Source organism: Carettochelys insculpta, chromosome 2 (genome assembly GCF_033958435.1).
Source record: "Carettochelys insculpta isolate YL-2023 chromosome 2, ASM3395843v1, whole genome shotgun sequence".
Classification (NCBI taxonomy): Eukaryota; Metazoa; Chordata; order Testudines; family Carettochelyidae; genus Carettochelys; species Carettochelys insculpta.
The window spans coordinates 28,574,501-28,597,159 of record NC_134138.1 but is presented as its reverse complement, the minus strand read 5'-3'; the positions used below and the strand labels follow the sequence as shown (position 1 = coordinate 28,597,159).

At 42.1% G+C, this 22,659-nt stretch overlaps 1 protein-coding gene across 2 annotated transcripts in view; it reads right to left on the bottom strand.

The window, feature by feature from the left end:
- The window catches only part of TAF2 (TATA-box binding protein associated factor 2), a 119,500-nt gene that overhangs the window by 3,086 nt on the left and 93,755 nt on the right, over positions 1-22,659 (bottom strand). For both annotated transcript variants that reach the window (XM_074986732.1, XM_074986734.1), the window contains 3 exons: positions 21,108-21,337; positions 17,791-17,943; positions 17,294-17,399 (listed from right to left, as the gene is read on the bottom strand). In XM_074986732.1, coding sequence (XP_074842833.1) covers positions 17,294-17,399; positions 17,791-17,943; positions 21,108-21,337 — 489 coding nt within the window. The remainder of the gene's footprint in view (positions 1-17,293; positions 17,400-17,790; positions 17,944-21,107; positions 21,338-22,659) is intronic.

The window sequence follows — 22,659 nt, the reverse complement described above, 5'->3', positions numbered from 1 at the left end:
AAAATTCAAAGTGGCTTTAATTTCTCATGTACTATTTAGGGATCTTAGAGGTGAACCAGTGAGGCTCATTCTAAATGCACAAAGTTTACTGATTGCGGTTAACCAGTAGGGGCTGGAGTAGCCCTCAGGCACAGCAGCCCCAGGAGCACTCCAGCCAGGCCAGAGCAGGCCCAGTCCACCAGAGCCCCAGGAGACCTGCAGCTGGGGGGTGGGCTCCAGCCTACCTGAAGCAGCCCCTATCTGCAGGCTGCTTAATTTTTAACCAGTTAACTAATTAAACAGGATTGTACACCTCTAGTACTATTAACTCTACAGGTTGGACTCCTATAAATTGGACTTCCCTTGTCTGGTAACATCCCTGGTCCAGCATCTGTGGGTGCTCTGGGGGGCTGAAAGCTCACAGGGAAAAGCTGGGGGGGGGGGGGCATGCTCAATTCCTTCCCATCTTCCCAGAGCTTCAGGAACGCTGCCAATAGCTCATCTGTGCCATTCCAGCTTAGGGAGGGCAGGAGAAGAGCAGGGACAGGGTGGGCCGATTTAGGGGAAGAGGTAAGGTGGCTGTGGTGCTAGCCCTGTAGACAGGAGCACAGCCTGGTGGCTGTGGGGGCGGGGATACACTCCTGGGCCTGGGACACAAGCTCTGCAGCCATCCCGCCTCTTTATCTGAGTGCTCTTGCGCTGTCCCTGCCCTGCCCTGCCCTGCCCTGCCCTGCCCATGCCGGCCTTGCAGCCAGCAGCCACAGAGGGGCAGGCAAATACCACTGGTTGAGGGCTAGTCAGGTCCTGTGGGTGCTGGACCACAGATGTACAACCTGTATTATGGAACCCTTTTAGTCCAACACTCTCGTCAGCAGCATCTGTAATCCAGAATGATTTCATGGGTGTGGCCAAGTTTCCCATATACCCATAAAATTTACTCCTAAATGTCTTCTAAGAGCCCAATAAGCAGTGGAAATGTTGGTAATACTGTTAGACAATATTGATCTCTTGTGGTCCAGCAAATTTTCTCATTTGGCACTGGTCAGGTCACGACGGTGCTGGACAAGAGAGGTTCAATCATGGTATGTGTGTTGTACAAACTAACCAAGACACCGTTGACTTTAATACATATTAGCCACATCACTTTTTGCTCTACCCTTGGCAGGTCTAATCCGAATCTGTAGGCCACTTGCTCATTCATCTCAAAAGGATAAGAGACTGCTGCATGATTATATCTGCAACAATTCTTTATTTCTAATAATCTTATGTCTCTCAAAAGATCTCCTCTCTGAATCTACTGCCACTTCCTGAACACATTCCTTTAAATCCTACCTCTACCTTTTAGACATTGTGACAAGTACTTTGTCAGCCCCTCGAGATCCTGCATTTCCTAGTCCTGCACTTGTGCCTCAGAGACTCTCAATGGCCCTTTCGCTGCCTTGGGTTGTTACAAAGGCAAGGGTCCCTGCTTCCCAAGCCATTCTCATCACAGGCAAGAACCAAGTGTGAGGGGTTGTGGGGGTGGGAAGGAGCAACGCCCTGATCAGCAGGTTTGGATACTCCTGTCCTTCCAGTAGGGCGGCACTCTAGGGGAACATTGGGGGGAACCCAGGCCCACCCACTACTCAGGGTTCCGGCCTAAGGATCCTTAGTGTGAGGCAGCTGCCCTGAACAGAGTGGCCTTTTCCCTGGGACACTGATCCCCACCACTTCCCTCTAGCAGCTGCCTCTGGAACCTGACTGAACCACCTAGCTCTTCTGAACCTCCAACCTCTGGCCTATCTTCCTTGTCCACATCTCAAATCCTTCCTCTCTTTTGCCTAGGGAAAGCCTTTTATAGGGAGCCCCGGGGCCTTAGCTGGCAACAGGTGCCTGACTAGCGTTTGTTGCAAGTTGTTTCTTAATGAGACCCAGCTGCCTGTACTGGCTGCAGGGCTTCACCCTCTGTGAGGCTACGTGGGCATCAGAAAAGCATTAATCTAGCTCCCTGCATACTGTCCCTCCACCAAGATCTTGCAGCACGCAGACTGTGGTCTGCCACAAAATCTAGAGCAACATGGTTTCTGCCCTGAAGCTGTTACCATGCTCAAATACCCATTGTGGTGAACCTCTGAACCTTAGCACAATGAAAAATGAACACATCTACTCAAGATATTGGAATACAGTAGAAACCTCCATTTTATGAACACTAATATAATGAACAACCAGTCAAACGAAACATATTTCCCAACCAGTAGGGGGTTAGAGAATCAGGTAACAGTGACATCCTTCACGTGCTGATGCTTTACGGCATTAGAAATCACTTTGCAGTGGTTTGAAGGACAAAAGAAAGTAATGCATCATATTGCAACTTATGGGCCATACTTCCTATCATATTGAGATATTTAATTTTATAAAGTTTTGATTTTATGAATTCCTCAGTCCCAATTAATTCATGCAAAATAGGTAAAGAAGATTCCACTACAGGTAATGTAAACAAAAACTTACAAATACTTTATATGCACATAATTTTGTATAAAAATAGTATTTTATTTGCATGTTACATTGGCCAAATATACCATGTATGTTAAAGGTTATTAGATGAAGAATTCTATTACCACAGTACACAGTAAAATAAAGGAGACATCAAATAAGTCCAGAGTACAGACTTCAACTCTGACTAACTTCTAGAGGAGAGAGATTTCCAGACCCACTGTTTTGTTTCTGGCTCACCTCTAATAATGCATGTCATATTTCAGAGGGCTACCAGCCACCAGCATAGAAAGCATCTCTGATGTTAGAGCATGCTTCTGAATCTTCTAAATGCAGACGGAAGGGGGAACAAAGCAAGTACTCGGAAGTGTACAATGGTAAAACTGATAACCAAATGTCCCTGAATGATAGGTCAGTGCTCTCCTACAAGAGAAGCATGACAGACTAGATGAAGAGTAGCATGCTTGTTCTCCCACACCTGTTTTTGTTGTAAAATAGTAGGTGTCTCATTTCTATGGTTTCAAAGAAAGTCCTCAAATCATGAAGACAGTAAAATCAACGCAAACAAAAAACAAAAAAAGGCTAAATTTGCAGAGAGGCTTTTTACTCAGATGTCAGTGATACTTGAAATGTCAACATTGTTAACTGTATCACTGCTCTTCAGAGCAGGTACAAAAAGATCTTGCACCAGCATTTCCCAAAGTATAGGTGATGTCCCCTAGGGGTACAGAAAGGATAAAGGACTAGTCAAAGAAGCACAGAAAATGTATATATTATGATGTGTATGCCTTTAACGCCTCATTGGAGGGAATGACAGGCTTCATTTTCCAGAAAGGGAGGCTCATCCTTCCAAAGTCTTGGAAACGCCATGACAAAATGATATTCATTAAACTGACCCCTGAACTGATCATTAAGTATTTGAGTTCAAAATCAATGGCACCACTAATTTCTTCCTTCTTCATTTGACCACCTAGCCTATATATTCATGGTTTTATCAGTCAAAACCTTAGGAAATGCCAATGAAACAAGTAAAACCAATGGGGAATAACAGGACTATAGAAATAAGTGCAGACTGCACAGATTGCAGCAACACAGTATACTGCAATGCAAATAAGGAAATCAATGGTGATTAGATTAGCTCAAATCCTTCCATATACTGTCCTTTAAAAACACTGAAAATAGGAATAGCTTGTACCACCATCCTTGAACCTGACAACAGTCACTTTCTTCACACAGCCACTTCATTGCTAACAGATCTTTTTCAAAAATTCCAACACCATCATCTCCCCAAAAGGCACACTTAATACTCTTACACAGTGTTTTGAAGTCAACATAGGCATAAGTGTGTGAGAAGAAAACTGCACAGTTGGCTGAAGTAAGACATCTATAAGATGGACCTTTGTGAGAGTTTACAAGGACTGTTTCTACTTTAGGCATTGACACTCTCTAGACAGATATCAGTGGTGCAGTAACAGTTCACCCCTTTTCCCCCAGAAGTCCCTATGATTAATGCTTACTGAAGGCCTGCATCACTGACCCACCAATCCAAGTAAGAAGGGCTAGATAAGTCCTTCTAAGGCTATCAATTTCACTTCTATTTTGGTCAAACAGGAATTTCTCCAGGTAGACAATGCAGTTACTGTTCTCAAGGAATAAGGATCTGAACCTGTGTTTCCTATATAATTGCAAGAAAACCAGCAACGAGGACAGTTCACGAATTCACTTCTAAAGTGGTTACTAGCAGCTTTTCAAACACAATATACCAACTCAGAATATACTTGGCATCTTCCTTAGTTCTGTATGTGCAGAGTCCAACAAAATTATTAGCTTTTTTCTGCTCCAACTAAGTTGGGTAAGTATGGAGAATGAGATGCAACTGCTATCATTACAGAAGAACCCAGTCACGCCCATAGTATCAGAGACTGGAGACTCACAGAACATCTAGTTAGTCAAATGGAATGTTACAAAGACTGCAGAGATATGATGCAAGACAAGTAGCACACATGGGAACACAAACTTCATCTTACACTTGAGTATTTATTTCACATGGGTTTTATTTTGATAAGCTTTAAATTTTTTCCATCAAAAGGAAAATTTTTAGAAACAAGCTGTTTGACTTATGTCCTAGGGCCTAAATAGAAAGATTACTAAGTTGGTTTGTTTGCAAAATAATTATGACATCTAGTCATAAGCTGTCCACCTTATTTTTAGTTTTGCTGATGGATGAATGTTGAGGGGATGTTAGGAGATTTTAAATAACTTTTTATTTTACTTTGTGCTGAAATTGTGTGAACTGGTGACGTAATATATACTTAAAGAGATCATTACACCCCAACAAGGCCAAGTCATCTTCCTCAAAAAGTTGTCCTCAGTTCTGTTTTTCTTATATTTTTGGAGGAATTGAAGATTTAAGAGTCATGATGCTACATAAAAATCAATTTTTTTAAAAAAATGCTGCCATAAGTGAAACTTTTCCCATTTAATGTTCGCCGAAGATTTTCTAATTTGCATGGCAGCAGTTCATGAGTAAACTCCCAACCCTAGTTACCATCCTTCCGTCAAAGGAAGGTGGTAGTGTAGACAAGCCCTCAGTGAAATTAGGAGTTGCAACAGAATGTAAGATCTGTATAGGTTTTCATGGCACTATGCATGTGTAAGACCACAGATAAATGTCTCAGACTTACCATGGATTCTGTCTCTAATGATTATGATACTATAAAGACTAACAAAATAATTTATTAGGTGATATTTAATTATTTAACTAATTATTTTGTTAATCTTTGAAGTGCTACATGACTGCTTTTTTGTTTTATGACGATACAGACTAACACAGCTACTTCTCTGTGTTTACGATACTGTTATAACAGCCTTCATACACTCATTTCCAAAGTACCTGGAAAGCCCATTCTTCATGAAGGACAGAATGCATATATACATGGCACTAGTTCAGTGCTATCCTGGCTCCAACACAATCTCAAAGCCAAAAAACTACCAGATTAGAAATGAGCATATAAATTATCCCACACATATTGCATATTTAGGTAACGTATTAAAACTAATATTACACAATTTTCGCAAATCTTTCCAGCCTAAAAATTTGAAGCAAAAACAAGCCCGTCAGTACCACTATCATGTTCTGAGAAACAAGAATTACTGCACAAACCTACCCGCACAGTTAAGTACATTGGCATAGTCTTTAAAGTGCTACTTGACTGCTTTTTGTTTTGATAGTATATAGACTAGCACGGCTTACTCTCTGTGGCATAGTGCAGGTGAACCTATCTCCCTCTAGTGGCTGACGCTTGTGAATACAACAGCATCTTATTTACATTTGACTGTGGCCTTGTCTGTCACATCCACGGTGTCCAACATGCTAGCCACTAGCCACATGGGGCTATCTGTCTAGTTGAGAATAGCTAGTTGGCTTGAACAATAAATGCATTTTCAGAACAATGTGACTAGTTTACTGTAACAGTAGCACTAAAGTGGCTACTGCTTCAGACCTGGTTGGATACCACTGGTCTACATCATTGGTGAGCAACCTGGAGCACACAAGCTGCATGTGGCCCATCCATGTTGTGTGTGTGGCCTGCGGGATATTTTGTTTACTGTTGCCCATGTGCAGTTTAGCCAGATTTCACTGGTTTTCATCTGCATAGTTTTTTTTTCCTTACCGGTGTTACTATAGTGACATGCGAAATGAGGTGGGTGCTGGCTGCACACAACACTGACTTTGAGAGCTGTGTGCTCCATCGGCATCCATTCAAAGCACTGCTATGGTTCAATAGGCACCACCCCACAAATTCTAGTTATACAAGCAGAGTTAGCAAAACTACCCTATTGCAGCAGACCAACTTGGTTATGACGACTGGAAGGAGGGCCTCTCACACAGCCCACTCACTAGTCTACATTGCCCACTGCTGTCTTCATGGTGTGTTAATGCCTACCAACTGCCGTGCAGGTTCTCTTATGCACCAGTGTATTGTGAGCTAATTGGTCTGTGTGGACCCTGCTAGTGTACACATAAATTCTCTAGTGCACCTTAACATAGTGCAGGCTTTAGCAATTACTAGCGTGTGCTAGAAGGATTCACGCAATCCAGTAACCATGCAACATGCTGGTGTCCTTTAGAATTCACATCCCAGCTGGTGTGAAAGATTAAGTCCTGTGTTAAATTCATTTTCCTCAAGTAGCCAGGACTCGTGCTACTGATACAGGTCCCTCCTTGCATTTCCACTGACAACCATGATGACTGTAGAGCAAACTCCCAACTTATGGATAGGCTGCATAGCCGAGCAACATGTAAGTCAAAATTCATATAAGTTAGGGCGGCTGCGCCTGGCTCCCTGCTCCCTTGAGCAACAAGGAGCCCAGAGCCAGGCATAGCAGTGCTCGTTAGCTTCCCAGATCCTGTGGGTGGCAAGGAGCCAGAAACTGACTGGCACTGCTGCAGCAGGCTCCCAGTTGCTGGCCACTCGCTGGAGCCAGAAAACTGATCAGCACAACAGCACAGCCAGTGCAAGCAAAGGCAAGCAGGGACCCAGGCTGCCACCTGGTTCCTGGCTCCCCACCACTGGCTGAAGATAGGGAAACTGACCAGTACAGCAGCAGTGGTCACTGCAAGCACAGGGGAGCAGGGAGCCTGGCTGCTGCCTGATTCCTGGCTCCCCGCTGAGGTCCCTCTTGCAAACATCTTTGTAGTGCAACTGAGGGCGTCCGGGAGGTCTTTTGCCAGAGGCTAGCTCGCCACACAGGATGTCTTTTGGGATCCTTCCATCATTCATCCTGTGGACGTGGCCAAGTCAGCGGAGCTGACGCTGCTTGAGGAGGGTGTGCATGGTTGGGATTCCAGCTTGCTCAAGAACAGCGGTGTTGGACACTCTGTCCTTCCATGATATTCCAAGGATGCGCCTGAGGCAGTACAAGTGGAAGACGTTCAGCCTCTTTTCCTAGTGGACATACAGGGTCCAAGACTCGCTGCCGTAAAGGAGGGTGCTGAGGATGCAGGCTCTGTAGACTTGCATTTTGGTGTGGGTGTACAACTTGATGTTATTCCACACTCTCTTACTGAGTCTGGACAGAGTTGTGGCTGCTTTTCCGATTCTCCTATTTAGCTCAGTCTTCAATGACAGGGTGTCAGTGATGGTGGACCTGAGGTAAACGAACTCATGGATGACCTCTAACGTTACCAATTCTGACTGATGGAGGTTCAGCAACATCCTGACCAAGTACGTTTGTCTTCTTTAGGCTGATGGAAAGCCCAAAGTCCTTGCATGCTTTGGAGAACTGATCCAGAAATTTCTGAAGCTGGTCTTCTGTGTGGGACACTACAGCAGTGTCATCTGCGAACAACATATCTCTGATGAGGACTTCCTGCACCTTAGATTTAGCTTTCAGCCTTGTAAGATTAAACAGTTTCCCATCAGATCTTGGCTACGTCTACACGTGAAGCCTACATCGAAATAGCTTATTTCGATGAGTAACATCTACACGTCCTCCAGGGCTGGCAACGTCGATGTTCAACTTCGACGTTGCGCGGCACCACATCGAAATAGGCGCAGCGAGGGAACGTCTACATGCCAAAGTAGCACACATCGAAATAAGGGTGCCAGGCACAGCTGCAGACAGGGTCACAGGGTGGACTCAACAGCAAGCCGCTCCCTTAAAGGGCCCCTCCCAGACACAGCTGCACTAAACAACACAAAATACACAGAGCTGACAACTGGCTGCAGACCCTGTGCCTGCAGCATGGATCCCCAGCTGCCGCAGCAGCAGCCAGAAGCCCTGGGCTAAGGGCTGCTGCCCACGGTGACCATAGAGCCCCGCAGGGGCTGGAGAGAGAACATAAGAACGGCCATACTGGGTCAGACCAAAGGTCCATCAAGCCCAGCATCCCATCTGCCGACGGTGGCCAATGCCAGGTGCCCCAGAGAAGAACAGAAGACAATGATCAAGTGATTTATCTCCTGCCATCCATCTCCTGCCCTTGTTATGAAGGCTAGGGCACCATACTTTATCCCTGGCTAATAGCCATTTATGGACCTAACCTGCAAAAATTTATCAAGCTCTTTTTTAAACCCTAATAGAGTCCTGGCCTTCACAGCCTCCTCGGGCAAGGAGTTCCACAGGTTGACTGTGCGCTGTGTGAAGAAAAATTTCCTTTTATTAGTTTTGAACCTACTACCCATCAATTTCATTTGGTGTCCCCTAGTTCTTGTATTATGGGAAAAGGTAAATAATTTTTCTATATTCACTTTCTCCACACCATTCATGATTTTATATACCTCTATCATATCGCCCCTCAATCGCCTCTTTTCCAAACTGAAAAGTCCCAGTCTCTCTAGCCTCCCCCCATAGGGGACCCGTTCCAAGCCCCTAATCATCTTAGTCGCCCTTTTCTGAACCTTTTCTAATGCCAATATATCTTTTTTGAGGTGAGGAGACCACATCTGCACGCAGTACTCGAGATGTGGGCGTACCATAGTTTTATATAGGGGAAGTATGATATCTTTTGTCTTATTATCGATCCCTTTTTTAATAATTCCTAACATCCTATTTGCCTTACTAACTGCTGCTGCACACTGCGTGGATGTCTTCAGAGAACTATCCACTATAACTCCAAGATCCCTTTCCTGATCTGTCGTAGCTAAATTTGACCCCATCATGTAGTACGTGTAATTTGGGTTATTTTTTCCAACATGCATTACCTTACACTTACCCACATTAAATTTCATTTGCCATTTTGCTGCCCAATCACTCAGTTTGCTGAGATCTTTTTGTAGTTCTTCACAATCCCTTTTGCTTTTGACTGTCCTGAACAACTTGGTGTCATCTGCAAACTTTGCCACCTCACTGCTTACCTCATTTTCTAGATCATTGATGAACAAGTTGAACAGGATCGGTCCCAGGACTGAGCCCTGGGGAACACCACTAGTTACCCACCTCCATTGTGAAAATTTACCATTTATTCCAACCCTTTGTTTTCTGTCTTTTAACCAATTCCCGATCCATGAAAGGACCTTTCCTCCTATCCCATGACCACCTAATTTACATAAAAGCCGTTGGTGTGGGACCGTGTCAAAGGCTTTCTGGAAATCTAGGTATATTATGTCCACTGGGTGCCCCTTGTCCGCATGTTTATTAACCCCTTCAAAGAATTCTAATAGATTAGACAGACACGACTTCCCTCTGCAGAAACCATGCTGACTTTTGCCCAACAATTCATGCTCTTCTATGTGCCTTGCAATTTTACTCTTTACTAGTGTTTCTACTAATTTGCCTGGTACTGATGTTAAACTTATCGGTCTATAATTGCCAGGATCTCCTCTAGAGCCTTTTTTAAATATTGGTGTTATATTGGCCGTCTTCCAGTCATTTGGTACCAAAGTGGATTTAAAGGATAGGTTACAAACCACTGTTAATAACTCCGCAATTTCACATTTGAGTTCTTTCAGAACCCTTGGGTGAATGCCGTCTGGTCCTGGAGACTTGTTACTATTCAGCTTATCAATTAATTCCAAAACCTCCTCTAATGTCACTTCAATCTGAGTGAGTTCCTCAGATTTGTTGCCTAAAAAGGCTGGCTCAGATTTAGGAACCTCTGTAACATCTTCAGCCGTGAAGACTGAAGCAAAGAAATCATTTAATCGCTCTGCAATGGCACTGTCTTCCTTGATCGCTCCTTTTATATCTTTATCATCCAAGGGCCCCACTGCTTTTTTAGCAGGCTTCCTGCTTCTAATGTATTTAAAAAACATTTTACTATTGTTTTTTGAATTTTTGGCTAGCTGTTCCTCAAACTCTTTTTTGGCTTTTCTTACTACATTATGACACTTAATTTGGGAGTGTTTATGTTCCTTTCTATTTTCCTCACTAGGATTTGACTTCCACTTTTTAAAAGCTGCCCTTTTCTCTCTCACTGCCTTTTTAACATGGCTGTTTAGCCATGGTGGTTCTTTGTTAGGTCTCTTACTGTGTTTTTTTATTTGGGGTATACATTTAAGGTGGGCCTCTAGTATGGTGTCTTTAAACAGTTTCCATGCAGCTTCCAGGGATTTTAGTTTAAATACTCTACCTTTTAGTTTCTGTTTAACTAGCTTCCTCATTTTAGTGTAATTCCCCTTTTTGAAATTAAATGCCAGAGTGTTTGACCGCTGCGGTGTTCTTCCCAACACAGGAATATTAAAAGTTATTATATTGTGGTCACTATTTCCAAGCGGTCCAGTAACAGTTACTTCTTGGACCAGATCCTGCGTTCCAGTCAAGACTAGATCAAGAATCGACTCTCCCCTTGTGGGTTCCTGTACTAGCTGCTCCAAGAAGCAGTCATTTAAGGCATCAAGAAATTTAATCTCTGAATCCCGTCCTGAGGTGACATGCACCCAATCAATACGGGGATAACTGAAATCTCCTATTATTACTGTGTTTTTTTATTTTGATAGCCTCTCTAATCTCCCTCATCATTTCAGCATCACTATCACTGTCCTGGTTAGGTGGTCGGTAATATATTCCTAATGCCATATTTATATTAGAGGAATGAATTGTTATCCATAATGATTCTATGAAACATTTTGATTCCTTTAGGATTTTAACTTCATTTGATTCTATATTATTCCTATCCCCTCATGGGGTTAGCGACTTCGACGTCTCGCCGCCTAACGTCGAAGTTAACTTCGAAATAGCACCCGGCGCGTGTAGCCGTGACGGGCGCTATTTCGAAGTTAGTGCCGCTACTTCGAAGTAGCGTGTACGTATAGACACGGCTCTTGTGTGCAAAAAGATGCCCTCTGTTGAAGATCCAAAGGCATGCTTCAGGAGGAGTGCGAAGAAGATCCCAAATAATGTCAGAGCAAGGACGCATCCTTGTTTGACACAGCTCCTGATGCTGAAAACATCCGATAATGTGCCATCGTATTGGATGGTTCCTCTCATGTCTTTGTGGAAAGACTGGATCATCTTGAGTAACCATGGTGGACAGCCTATCTTGTGGAGCAGTTTGAACAGTCCATCCCTGCTGACCAAGTTGAAGCCCTTGGTCAGGTCGATGAAGGCAATATAGAGTGGCTTCCTCTGCTTCCTGCATTTCTCCTGCAGCTGCCTCAGAGAGAAGACTGTGTCAATGGTAGATCTCGGCGCGGAATCCGCACTGTGATTCGGAATACACCCTGTCAGCAATCTTCTGGAGTCTGCCGAGGATGACGCGAGCGAACAGTTTATCAGTGATGCTTAGGAGGGAGATTCCACGGTAACTGTTGCAGTCGCTTCTGTCTCCTTTGTTCTTATACAAGGTTACAATGTTAGCGTCGTGCATATCCTGTGGAACCTCTCCCTCTCTCCAGCACAGGCACAGTAGCTCATGTCGGGGTTCCAGGAGGGTGTCCGTGGCACACTTGATTACCTCTGGTGCTATACCATCCTGGCCTGGGGCCTTTCCTACTGCAATGCTGTCGATGGCTTTCTTCAGTTCGTCCACAGTTGGTTCCTGATCCAGTTTGTCCATTAGTGGTAGGAGCTCGACGGCATCGAGCGCTGTATCAACCACAATGTTCTCTCGTGAGTGCAGCTCAGAGTAGTGCTCGACCCAGCGCTCCATCTCTTTGGCTTTGTCAGTGATGACTTCACCAGATTTGGATTTCAGAGGTGCCATCTTGTTCTGGGTGGGTCTTAATGCCTTCTTGATGCCCTCGTACATTCCCCTGAGATTACCAGAGCCAGCACTGGTCTGGATGCTGCTGCATGGCTCGAGCCAGTAGTTGTTGGCACAGCGCCTGGCTGTCTGCTGTACTGTTTTTCTGGATGCTCCGAGTGCTTGCAGGGTACTCTGGCTCGGTGACAGTCTGTACTCCAGAGCTGCGTCTACACGTGCACGCTACTTCGAAATAGCGGCACCAACTTCGAAATAGCGCCCGTCGCGTCTACACGCGTCAGGCGCTATTTCGAAGTTAACTTCGATTTTAGGCGGCGAGATGTCGAAGTCGCTAACCTCATGAGGAGATAGGAATAGCGCCCTACTTCGATGTTCAACGTCGAAGTAGGGACCGTGTAGACGATCCGCGTCCCGCAACATCGAAATTGCTGGGTCCTCCATGGCGGCCATCAGCTGGGGGGTTGAGAGATGCTCTCTCTCCAGCCCCTGCGGGGCTCTATGGTCACCGTGGGCAGCAGCCCTTAGCCCAGGGCTTCTGGCTGCTTCTGCGGCAGCTGGGGATCTATGCTGCAGGCACAGGGTCTGCAACCAGTTGTCAGCTCTGTGTATCTTGTGTTGTTTAGTGCAACTGTGTCTGGGAGGGGCCCTTTAAGGGAGCGGCTTGCTGTTGAGTCCGCCCTGTGACCCTGTTTGCAGCTGTGCCTGGCATCCCTATTTCGATGTGTGCTACTTTGACGTGTAGACGTTCCCTCACTGCGCCTATTTCGATGTTGGGCTGAGCAACGTCGAAGTTGAACATCGACGTTGCCCGGCCCTGGAGGACGTGTAGACGTTATTCATCGAAATAGACTATTTCGATGTCGCAACGTCGAAATAAGCTATTTCGATGTTGGCTGCACGTGTAGACGTAGCCCAGGAGTGCAGCGCGCTTCTTTTCGATGGCTGGAATCATCTAATTGGAGTTAGCTTCGAACCAGTCATTTGTGTTTCTAGCTCTCCTTCCAAACACCGACAAGGCCGTGTTGTAAATTGTATGCCTCAGATGCTGCCATCTGGATGTCACATCAGTGCCCCCAGGGCTGCTGCGCAGATTCTGCTCGAGGGTCACGTTGAACTTTTCGGCTCTCTCTGATGAATGTGCAGGGATAACATTTAGGACAAACATATTTTTCAGTTTATAAGTAAAGTGAAAAAATGTGTAGTTTTTACAGTGATTGGTTTTAGAGATGATGACACTTTAAGAGCAGTGGATTATGAAAATAAATACTTTGTATTTTATGCTTGTTTGAAATACAAGCTAATCCAATTTAAAGGATTACTGAATAGAAAGGACACTTTTCCATATGGAGTAAACCCATTTTGCCAAATTCACCTGGCCGATAGTGTAATAATAACCTTACAGTCTTAAATATGACATGAAGGCTGGTGTTTACATTAGAAAGAGTGTAAATTCTTGACATTTTATGACCTTTTAAGAGTGATGGTGGAACACTGCCACTGTTCTTGATGATTTACCAGCAAATAAAAATTCTGTTTTTCATGTTATAAATACGATCTTGAATGCCTTCAAAAGGCTGAAAAAAGGCTTCTGTGATTCTCGGAAAACTGCTGTACTTAAGGAAGAACTATAATTAACATAACAGCAAGTTTTAAAGATACTTCACATACTTGAATTTTCTTAGACGCATTCATGGTTTGAACAGTATAAACAGGATTTCATTGCTGCATATAGGGCACTTTTGTTTTAACATATGTTTGAAAACACTTTCCAAATGAAGCTGAATTATGAAAGGTACTGTAATCACAACATTAAAAACAGAAATCCTACTTATTCATGGAATAACCAGTTGTACTGCAAGCCTCCCTGTTATGGGTCTCAACCCTGACCTCTTAGGGCCAACACTGAGTGGAAGGACGTAATAAAGCTTGTAAAACAGGAATGGAGCAAAGAAAATCAAATTTACTTGGTCTGCAAGACACAGTAACATGGAGAAATTTATGTTTGAGTCCAGTTTATTATTCTGTGGGGAAATCAAAAAAGCACGCTGAATATCACTCAGATATAGATATGGCAGCTTTCAAAGCCAACGTGAACGGCCTCTTTCCAGCTGCTATTTGCAAAGCTAGAACCGTGTTTTACTAATTCCGTAATGTTTTGTAAGAGCTGATGAGAGTCTGACTCATAGCACTGAGAGAAGAGGTTGTGCATGGACTAAGAACCCAGTATTCATACAGGGTACCTTGGTTTGGACATGACATGAGAGTCTTGATACCAATTAATAAGATGGTCTACTTTATCACTTCCATCACAAGTGACTGCAACACCATGAACAGCTAAGGTGTGCTTACTCTGTCAGTTCTGAAATAATTCAAATCCCTCTGACAGTCCCTGAAAATCTTGTCTGTAAAGACTCAATATCTTTAGAAAACTAAGAAAACAGCATTTGGAAGTAATTCTGTTCAAGTATGGTGTAATTTGTCCTCATTTGTTGTTTACTTGAGTTCATTTGCCCTTATTTCTCACCTGAAATTCACATTTCTCTGTTCCAAAAAGAACAAAAAGTTGACATTTTAAAAGCAAAGAATATTTTTAATACAAGTGTCCCTGGCGGTATAAATCATGGAAGAGAAACAAGAAAATATGTGCCAAGATCAAACTGTCTCAAGATGCAGTATTGTATGAAGTATAGTTGTAGCTGCGTTGGTCACACAATAATAGAGATAAACGGTGGATTCTCATATACCTTTTGTCTCAAAATACAATGATTTTCAAAGATGTAAATTCTGCACACATTCAGAGGCAAAGATATTGTCTGATTTCTTAGTCACCTAAGAAATGAAGTTTATTCTATCTGTGCTAAATGTATAAATAGCAGGAGTAAGTGGGTCATTCAGCTCATATTCTCAGATTAACTTGTCCATTACAGGTTTCTACAACTAATGGCCAATTGGCCTCCATTCTACTATGATTCAGAATAAACCCATTCTGAACCTCAGAATATTTAATATGAAATTACGTTAGAGAATGGAGCTGGCTGAAGGAGGATCCCATAAGTCCCATTTGTAAACAATTTGGAACAGTTTTGAAAAGTTTCTTTATACCCTCTAGTGTGTAAAATAATAAAAAATGAAACATTGCAAAACTTTAAAATTATAAATACTAACCATTCACAGAACAGCTTCATTTGCTGAGGATCTGTGGTATCCAATGTGTCTCAACATGCATCATGCTTTATGATAACAGCAGAAAAGGAGATGTACATTGCCAATCTATGAAAAGGACCTCTCAGTTTAACAACAGTGACTTGAAAAAAAATGGAGGAAATAATCCAGCAGTTTGCAAACACCCAAGCTACGACTACATTATAGTTGCTATTTTGAGTTATAAATGTATCCCAAAATAGCAACTCCATAGCAGCACTATTTCAAATGAAGTATTCCAGTTCTGGTACCCCTTGTCATATAAGGGTAAGCGGAAACTCTGGAATAGCCACTTATTTCAAACTCTGGTGCTGCGTGGACAGCACCAAGTTCAAAATAAATTACACAATTTGCGTTGCACAAATTGTATACGTTATTTCAAGTTACTGTAGCATAGCCCTAGAATATAATAAGCAGATAAGTAACTGTTAACATGATTTGTCAAGATTAAATTGTGTCAAGCAAACCTAAATGCTTTGACAAGATAATAAATCTTGTGGATATGGAATAGCAATAGATGTAGTTTACCCTGACTACAGCAAGGCTTTTGATAGTCACCCATGCCCCTTCTCAAAATTGTAAAATTCAGCCTAAGTAGAGCTACTATAAGTGAGTGCATAACTGTTCTGAAAACTGTTCCGAGAGAGCAGTTATCTGTGATTCACAGTCAAGATGTAAGGACTCATCGAGGGGGTCTTGTAGGGATCCAGGATCCATTTTAGTTGTGTAAAGTATCTTCATCAATTATTTGGCTAAATGGCATAGAGAATGCACTTATAGGGTGTGTCTACATGGGCACAAATCTTTGAAATGGCCATATTTCAAGGATTACTAATGAGGTGCTAAATTGAATATTCAGCGTCTCATTAGCATTAGGACACTTCTGGCCATGGCACTTTGAAAGCGCATGGCTCGGCGCGGCTACATGGGGGTTCTTTTAGAAAGGACCCCGCACGTTTCAAAATCCCCTTATTCCACTTATTGAGCAGAATAAGTGGATTTCAAAAGGTGAGGGGTCCTTTTGAAAAGGACCCCTGTGTAGCCACGCCGAGCCGCGCGCTTTCGAAAGCGGTGCTTTCAAAGCGCCACGGATGGAAACATCCTAATGCTAATGAGGCGCTGAATATTCAATTTAGCGCCTCATTAGTAATCTTTGAAATGGCCATTAGCATGGCCATTTCAAAGATTTGTGCCTGTGTAGACACACCCATAAAGTTTGTGGATGACACCAAACTGGGAAGGATTGAAGGTGCTTTGTGGGATAGGATTAAAATTCAAAATGACCCAAACAAACTGGAGAAAGGGGCTCAAATAAACAGGGTGAAATCCAATAAAGTCATATGTAAAATGCGCCACGTAGGAAGCATCAACCAACTGGTCACAAACAAAATGGGAAAAACTGCACAGGCCCTAGAAGGAGCACTGCAGAAAGAGATCTGGGGGATATAATGTGTCACAAGCTAAATAGGAGTCAACAGTTAACACTGTTGCAAAAAATAAAAAGGGATAATTTGGGGATGTCGTGGTGGTGCACACTCACCTCTCGTGAGTGCCTGCTGTCCAAGGTGTGAACCTGGACACACTGGGTTTTTTTTTGGCGCCTCCTATTGGCTGTTGCCCCTCATCACATGGGTCTTCAATGGCTCTGCCCTCTGACTAAATCACACAGTTAACATGTATGAATGAACCCCTTATGGAGAAAAAGATCCAACAAGGTCTGTCACTATCACTTTATTAGTCCTCTATGCCTGGCATTTTTCCTCACTAAGAAATATATCAAAATATACAAGTAGGATACAGTAATATATACTACTATGAAGTATTCTTGAATACCTAAATACATACAAGACTCATAGAAACCATTCTACGCTTTCTTCTTATTAATGCTTAAACATTACTGAAGTGCATTAAGAGGGAAAAAGCTGCGGAGTAAGGCCACTCTTGTTGGTTGAGACTTTCATACTATCTGTACTCTGTAAATTAACTTACTCATACCTGGTGTTGATGGTCTCTCCAGCATATTCAAATGATGGTAGATAAAAGCTTGACTATCATGGACAGTGTCCATGTCAATTTCCTCCTCTTCCTGAGAGTTTGAGAACTAGAAACACCAGGAAGAAATAAATAATTAATACTCCCTTAGTTTTATAAGCTCTAACAAGCCTTATTTTCCCAAGGAAAGGAGGCAAAATTTTGTCACTGATCATGAATAAAAATGAAGGAAATATAATAGTCTTGCTCACTATTCTGCTTTTCTACTTCACAGTGGAAACAGCATGAACATTCAGAACACCAGTTGGCAGTTTCATTCCCTGCCAGGCAATGAAGAATCTGATGGCAGATGATCTTGCCAAAGTAAACTCAACAGCTACCTTACACATAGGCACAGTTTACCTTTTGTTAGACTATAGCTGTTGGAAAACTAAGCAAAAGACTTGATTATTATACCGAACACCCTACATATTGTTAAAGTTGAATTGACATTTTCTTACTCTGATTTTTAGTTTGACTTTACTATCTTCATTCTTCTCCAGTATCTGCCCTGGCTCCAATGGGGATCCAAGTGGCATATCAGCCTTCCTCTTTACCCCTGCCTGATGAACAGAAATGCCAGTTGCTGCTTCCTTAACAAGATGATCCTCCTCCTGAAGCAGGATTTAAAGATTAAAATTAGAAAAAGCCAAACGCACATTTAAATGTAAAAGTGACATACTCACTGAAAAAATATCTGAGTTGAACAGAATCTTCCCTGTGGTTGAGTCAAAAAAAACCCAACAACCCAACCAACCAAAGAAAAAACCTAAAATCTTTCAGACTTGAGCCAATCTCTCCTACAAATATACTTTCTCTTTACTTCTATCCTTGCTCGTTCTGCACATATGGAACTGGCCCTTCTGTCCCTTCTCACAATCATGGTACTGTTGATGTTCAACAAATCTCTGCAGCGCCTAAAAACCTTTATCTGCCTCACTAACTCTTCTCGCATCAAATTACAGTTGAAAATTAAATGAGTTTCTAGTCTAAACGAGGGATTTAGAATAATCTTCAAAAGTTAAATTTAAAAGTGAACGCTTATTTTGTTGAATAAAAGTCAAATACAATGGTTATGGCCCTGATACTCTTTTATGTGTCATACCATTTTTTCCTCCAGAAAGGTGGTGTGCAAGACCTCTTTAAAATTATTGCTTAAGTAAGAGGAACATGTATATAAGTTTAAATGTTACAAACAACACAGTTACAGGCATTAGAAAGGAGGAAGGCTTTCCAAAGTACAATGAAACGACAAAATAAAATGCAGGAAAACAAAAACACAAAAATAAACATTAGTCTAGATTTCAATAAAGATTGATAGGTTAATAAGTCCTACAACATCTTTTATTCCAAAACATTAGAAACATCTACTACTATATTAAGGTGCTGTGCTGCTTCTGAATCCAGGGTGCCCCACACCAATCATGAGGTTATAAATGCATGCTCTCTAGAATTAAAACTTCAGTCTTGGTAACTTAACTTCCCCCACAGTAGATTCCAGAACAACAATAATTTAACAATTCTCATTCTCAAACAACGTATGTTCATAGAACATGTACCCTGCTGTATTAAGAGATAAACTAGTTCACCTATATGCTCTAGCACAGGATCAGCATCCAGAAGAGCAAGAAGAGCCATTTTTTTTAAATTCAGTTAGAAAAAAAATTCAAGTGCCGCAATGCATCTGAATATGAGATGATCCTTAATAAATAACATCAAACCATGCTTTATGTAACCCTATGTTAAGAATAGCACACGCACTTCCTATAATGCACTGCACATATTAAAGGGGGAGTTATCCATGTTTCCAGATCACATATTGTTTGCAGTTTAGATATGAGTTGCTCATTGCTGGGCTTTTAGATGTTTACAGAAATATTGAAAATAATCAGGAGATCAGGTGGGTTTTTTGGTTTTGTTTTTTTTTTTGACTTTGCAATTATAGTGTTGGAAGCCACAACGAGCCGCATGTGGCTCAGAGCTGCAGTTTGCACAGCCCTGCACTCCAGCATGTCAGAAATCCTTTTTATTTCATAAAAACATATTTGTGATTACTCAGCACTCTTTCATGTTCTGTTATTACCCCTAACACTATTTAAGTCTGTGAAACATTCTTGAAGTAAGTTTGACTGAGATGATATCCACATTCTGTACTGTATTATTCTGTAGTATTCTGTTTGCATTTCACAAGAAAAACTAATTTAAGATCAGTTTAGGGTGATTTTTTTTTTTAAAAGATGAACACATCTTTAAGTCCTGGGAACTGAGAAGTGCATACCATTAGATCTTTAAAGCAGGAAAATGCATTAAAGACACAGAAATCAAAGTATTGTGTGTTCTGAAAGTACAGGTTGAACCTCTCTAATCTGGCACCCTCAGGACCTGACCAGTGCTAGATAAGAGAATTTGTCAGACAAAGGGAGGTCAGTATTGTCTAGCGGCATTACCAACCCTTCAGCTGCTTACTGAGCTCTTACAAGACATTTCAAGGTAAATTACAGCAAAATGATAGCACAGAACATTGAGAATCAGGACTGGTGGCTGTAAACAAACTTTAAGGGACCACAGGAAACTTGGCCACACCCATGACAAGTGGTTATCTGGCTAACTAAAATCATGCTGAACACAGATGTTACCAGACAAGAGTGCTGGATTAGATAAGTTCAACCAGTACCTCTAATAATAAAGACATGTATTTATGCAAGTTTCACAAATATCAGATGTAGTGAAACAATGTACTTTGCTCACACATTCTTCAGAGGATGCTGCGCAAATGATCACACTTGTCTTCAAACACACTCACAGCTACCTGTCTATGAGCTGCTGTAAGGGGCTCATATACAGAAAAGAATGTTACAGAAATGAAGACATTTGTGATGCACATCTGAGGACAGAACCTGGTTACATATGAATAAGTTAAGTACTGCACAAATGCACATTAACACCTAATTTCTGCGTTTTCGATATTTCTATCCTCTAAAAGCTTTGGGCACGACTCTTACTCTAAAGATAAGGACTAGAGAAAAGATTAACTTTTTACTGAGAAAATATTCTGTAGTTATTCTCCATTACCTTGAAGGTATATATTTATTTTTATTCCTGAGTATGCTATGTGCCTTGCAGGCAGTAAATGAACAGGTTCCTATCTCAAACTGCTTATAATCTAATTTTATACAGGACAAGCATGTTACCCTCTGCCCACTAAGTTCTCTAACCAACACTTAACTCTTACAGCAATTGCTGTTCTTTTAAAATTAACCTGTTACAAAAATAGTTTCATCTTTCTCTACTACAGGTTGATTTTTCCACCCATAATTACTCAAGGCCCAATTTAGACAAGATTTAGTTTGGAACTAGTGGCAGTTTTCATATTAAAAATACATGACATTAAAGTCCAATATCCTGTGGTCTAGAAATAGGAATTTATACAATTGGGAAGAAGCTTTTTCTAGCTTTCCACTGGGACAATGTAGTGGATTCTGACATGTGAAAGTCAGACAACATGAGACTTTAAATCTGACATTCTTAGATACTCCTATGGATCTCTTGAAACCATGTACTCAGGTGTAGTTGAAAGCTCAGGAAGCAAGGCACTTTTTAGGTGGAAATTACGCGCGCGCGCACACCCACACACACTTTATATATACATACATATAAAGATCAGAGGGTTAAATCTTGAAAATTCAGACAAGAAATTAGAATTCATTACACAGAACAATGGGGAGCCAATGGAAGTATTTAAAGCAGGATGGAGGAGGTATATGCAGTCAGTGCTTACAGTGCTTTGAAATCCTGTTAGTTGTCCATGATTGTTAGAATTGTTGACAGGTTCCTGATTGTTTGCCACTGACTCAGGGATGATGGTAGGATTGAGTACAGCCTTCTTTTCTTTCAGATTAAGGACCAGTCCAAGCTCTGGTAATGGCAAACAAGAAGGTCTACTGAGGCCAAAAAGGGTGTAGTACAGGTCCACAGCACCGCATCGTAGCCTCCAGTCATGTGAAGTACCTAAAATAAAGGAGGATCAAGTGTTAAAATGAAAAGATAATCTTAAAAAAAAAAAAAAATGGCTTGGAGCCATCAAGCCGTGCACATTTTCAGCCTATGTTTTCTTCATCTTCCTCCTTCCCTTCTACTATTTGTTACACTCAGGCTGCATCTCCCCTACAAAAATAACTTCAAAGTTGTTTACTTCGAAGTATGACTTTGAAGTAAGCAACTTCGAAGCTGAGCATTGACATGCATCCTACTTCGAAGTTACACTTCAGAGTGGGGCACTACTCCATTCTCGGGGGTGGAGTAAGGACTTGGAAGTTGGGGTCCCCACACTGAAGTTAACTTTGAAGTGAGGGAAAATGTGTGTAGAGTCTCAGCTGGCAACTTTGAAGTAATGCCTAACTTTGAAGCTAACTTCGAAGTTAGTTCCCAATTTAGATGCATCCTCAGTTGTTATGATTGCTTTTAATAAAGACGGGGAGCTGTCTGAGGCTAGGAACATCTCTTCCTAAATGTTCTGTGTACAGTGCTTAACACAACAGGATCACAGTCACAGCTGGGCCACTGGGTGCTCTATCATGGCAACACTGAATAACAAATAAAAAATACACATGCCACTATTTTACATATTTAACATCTCATTTTAGATTTTTACTATCAAAGATAGTTAGCAGAACAACACAGTGACAAACTAACCTTTCACTTGAGCAGGCTTGAATGTGAAAAGGAATTATGAGGAAAATTAATTGAATTTTATTGCTTGAACCTATTCTGTCTACATCACAAAGCAATAAAATTCAGCACAACTAGCAATGTCTGGGGAAGCTGTAAAATTGGAAAACTATGCAGGAAGCTTAAATAGCAGCAATGTTTGCCACATTGGACACTAGCTTTAACCAGTCACTTACTATACAGTACAAATGAATAAAATCCTGGGAAATTCAGTTTTGCAATACATTCCAAGTCACAATATTTCAACCTTGGCTTGTCTCCCGTACCACGACTATTATTTTACGTTGCCTTTTTTAAAGTCTACACACACACAGTCAAGGGCCTATGATATGAATTCTCGTGCTCTCTGTTGGCTCTGCACCCATTCTCCCCCACTCCTAGTCAGTGGGGGTATATACGGCAGTTCTGTGGCACTAGGGTTTATGGGAGCAGAAGCTGTGGGGAGCAGGCACAAGGCAGAGAGGCTCGTGGAAGGGCAGGCAGAAGGGGGAGCAGCGCAACCCTCCAGAGCTGCGGGCTGGGAGGTGGAGTAGGAGGCCAGGAGGATTGGAGCTGCTGGGGTCAGGATAGGGAGCAGGAGGCTGGGGGATTGAAGCTGCCAG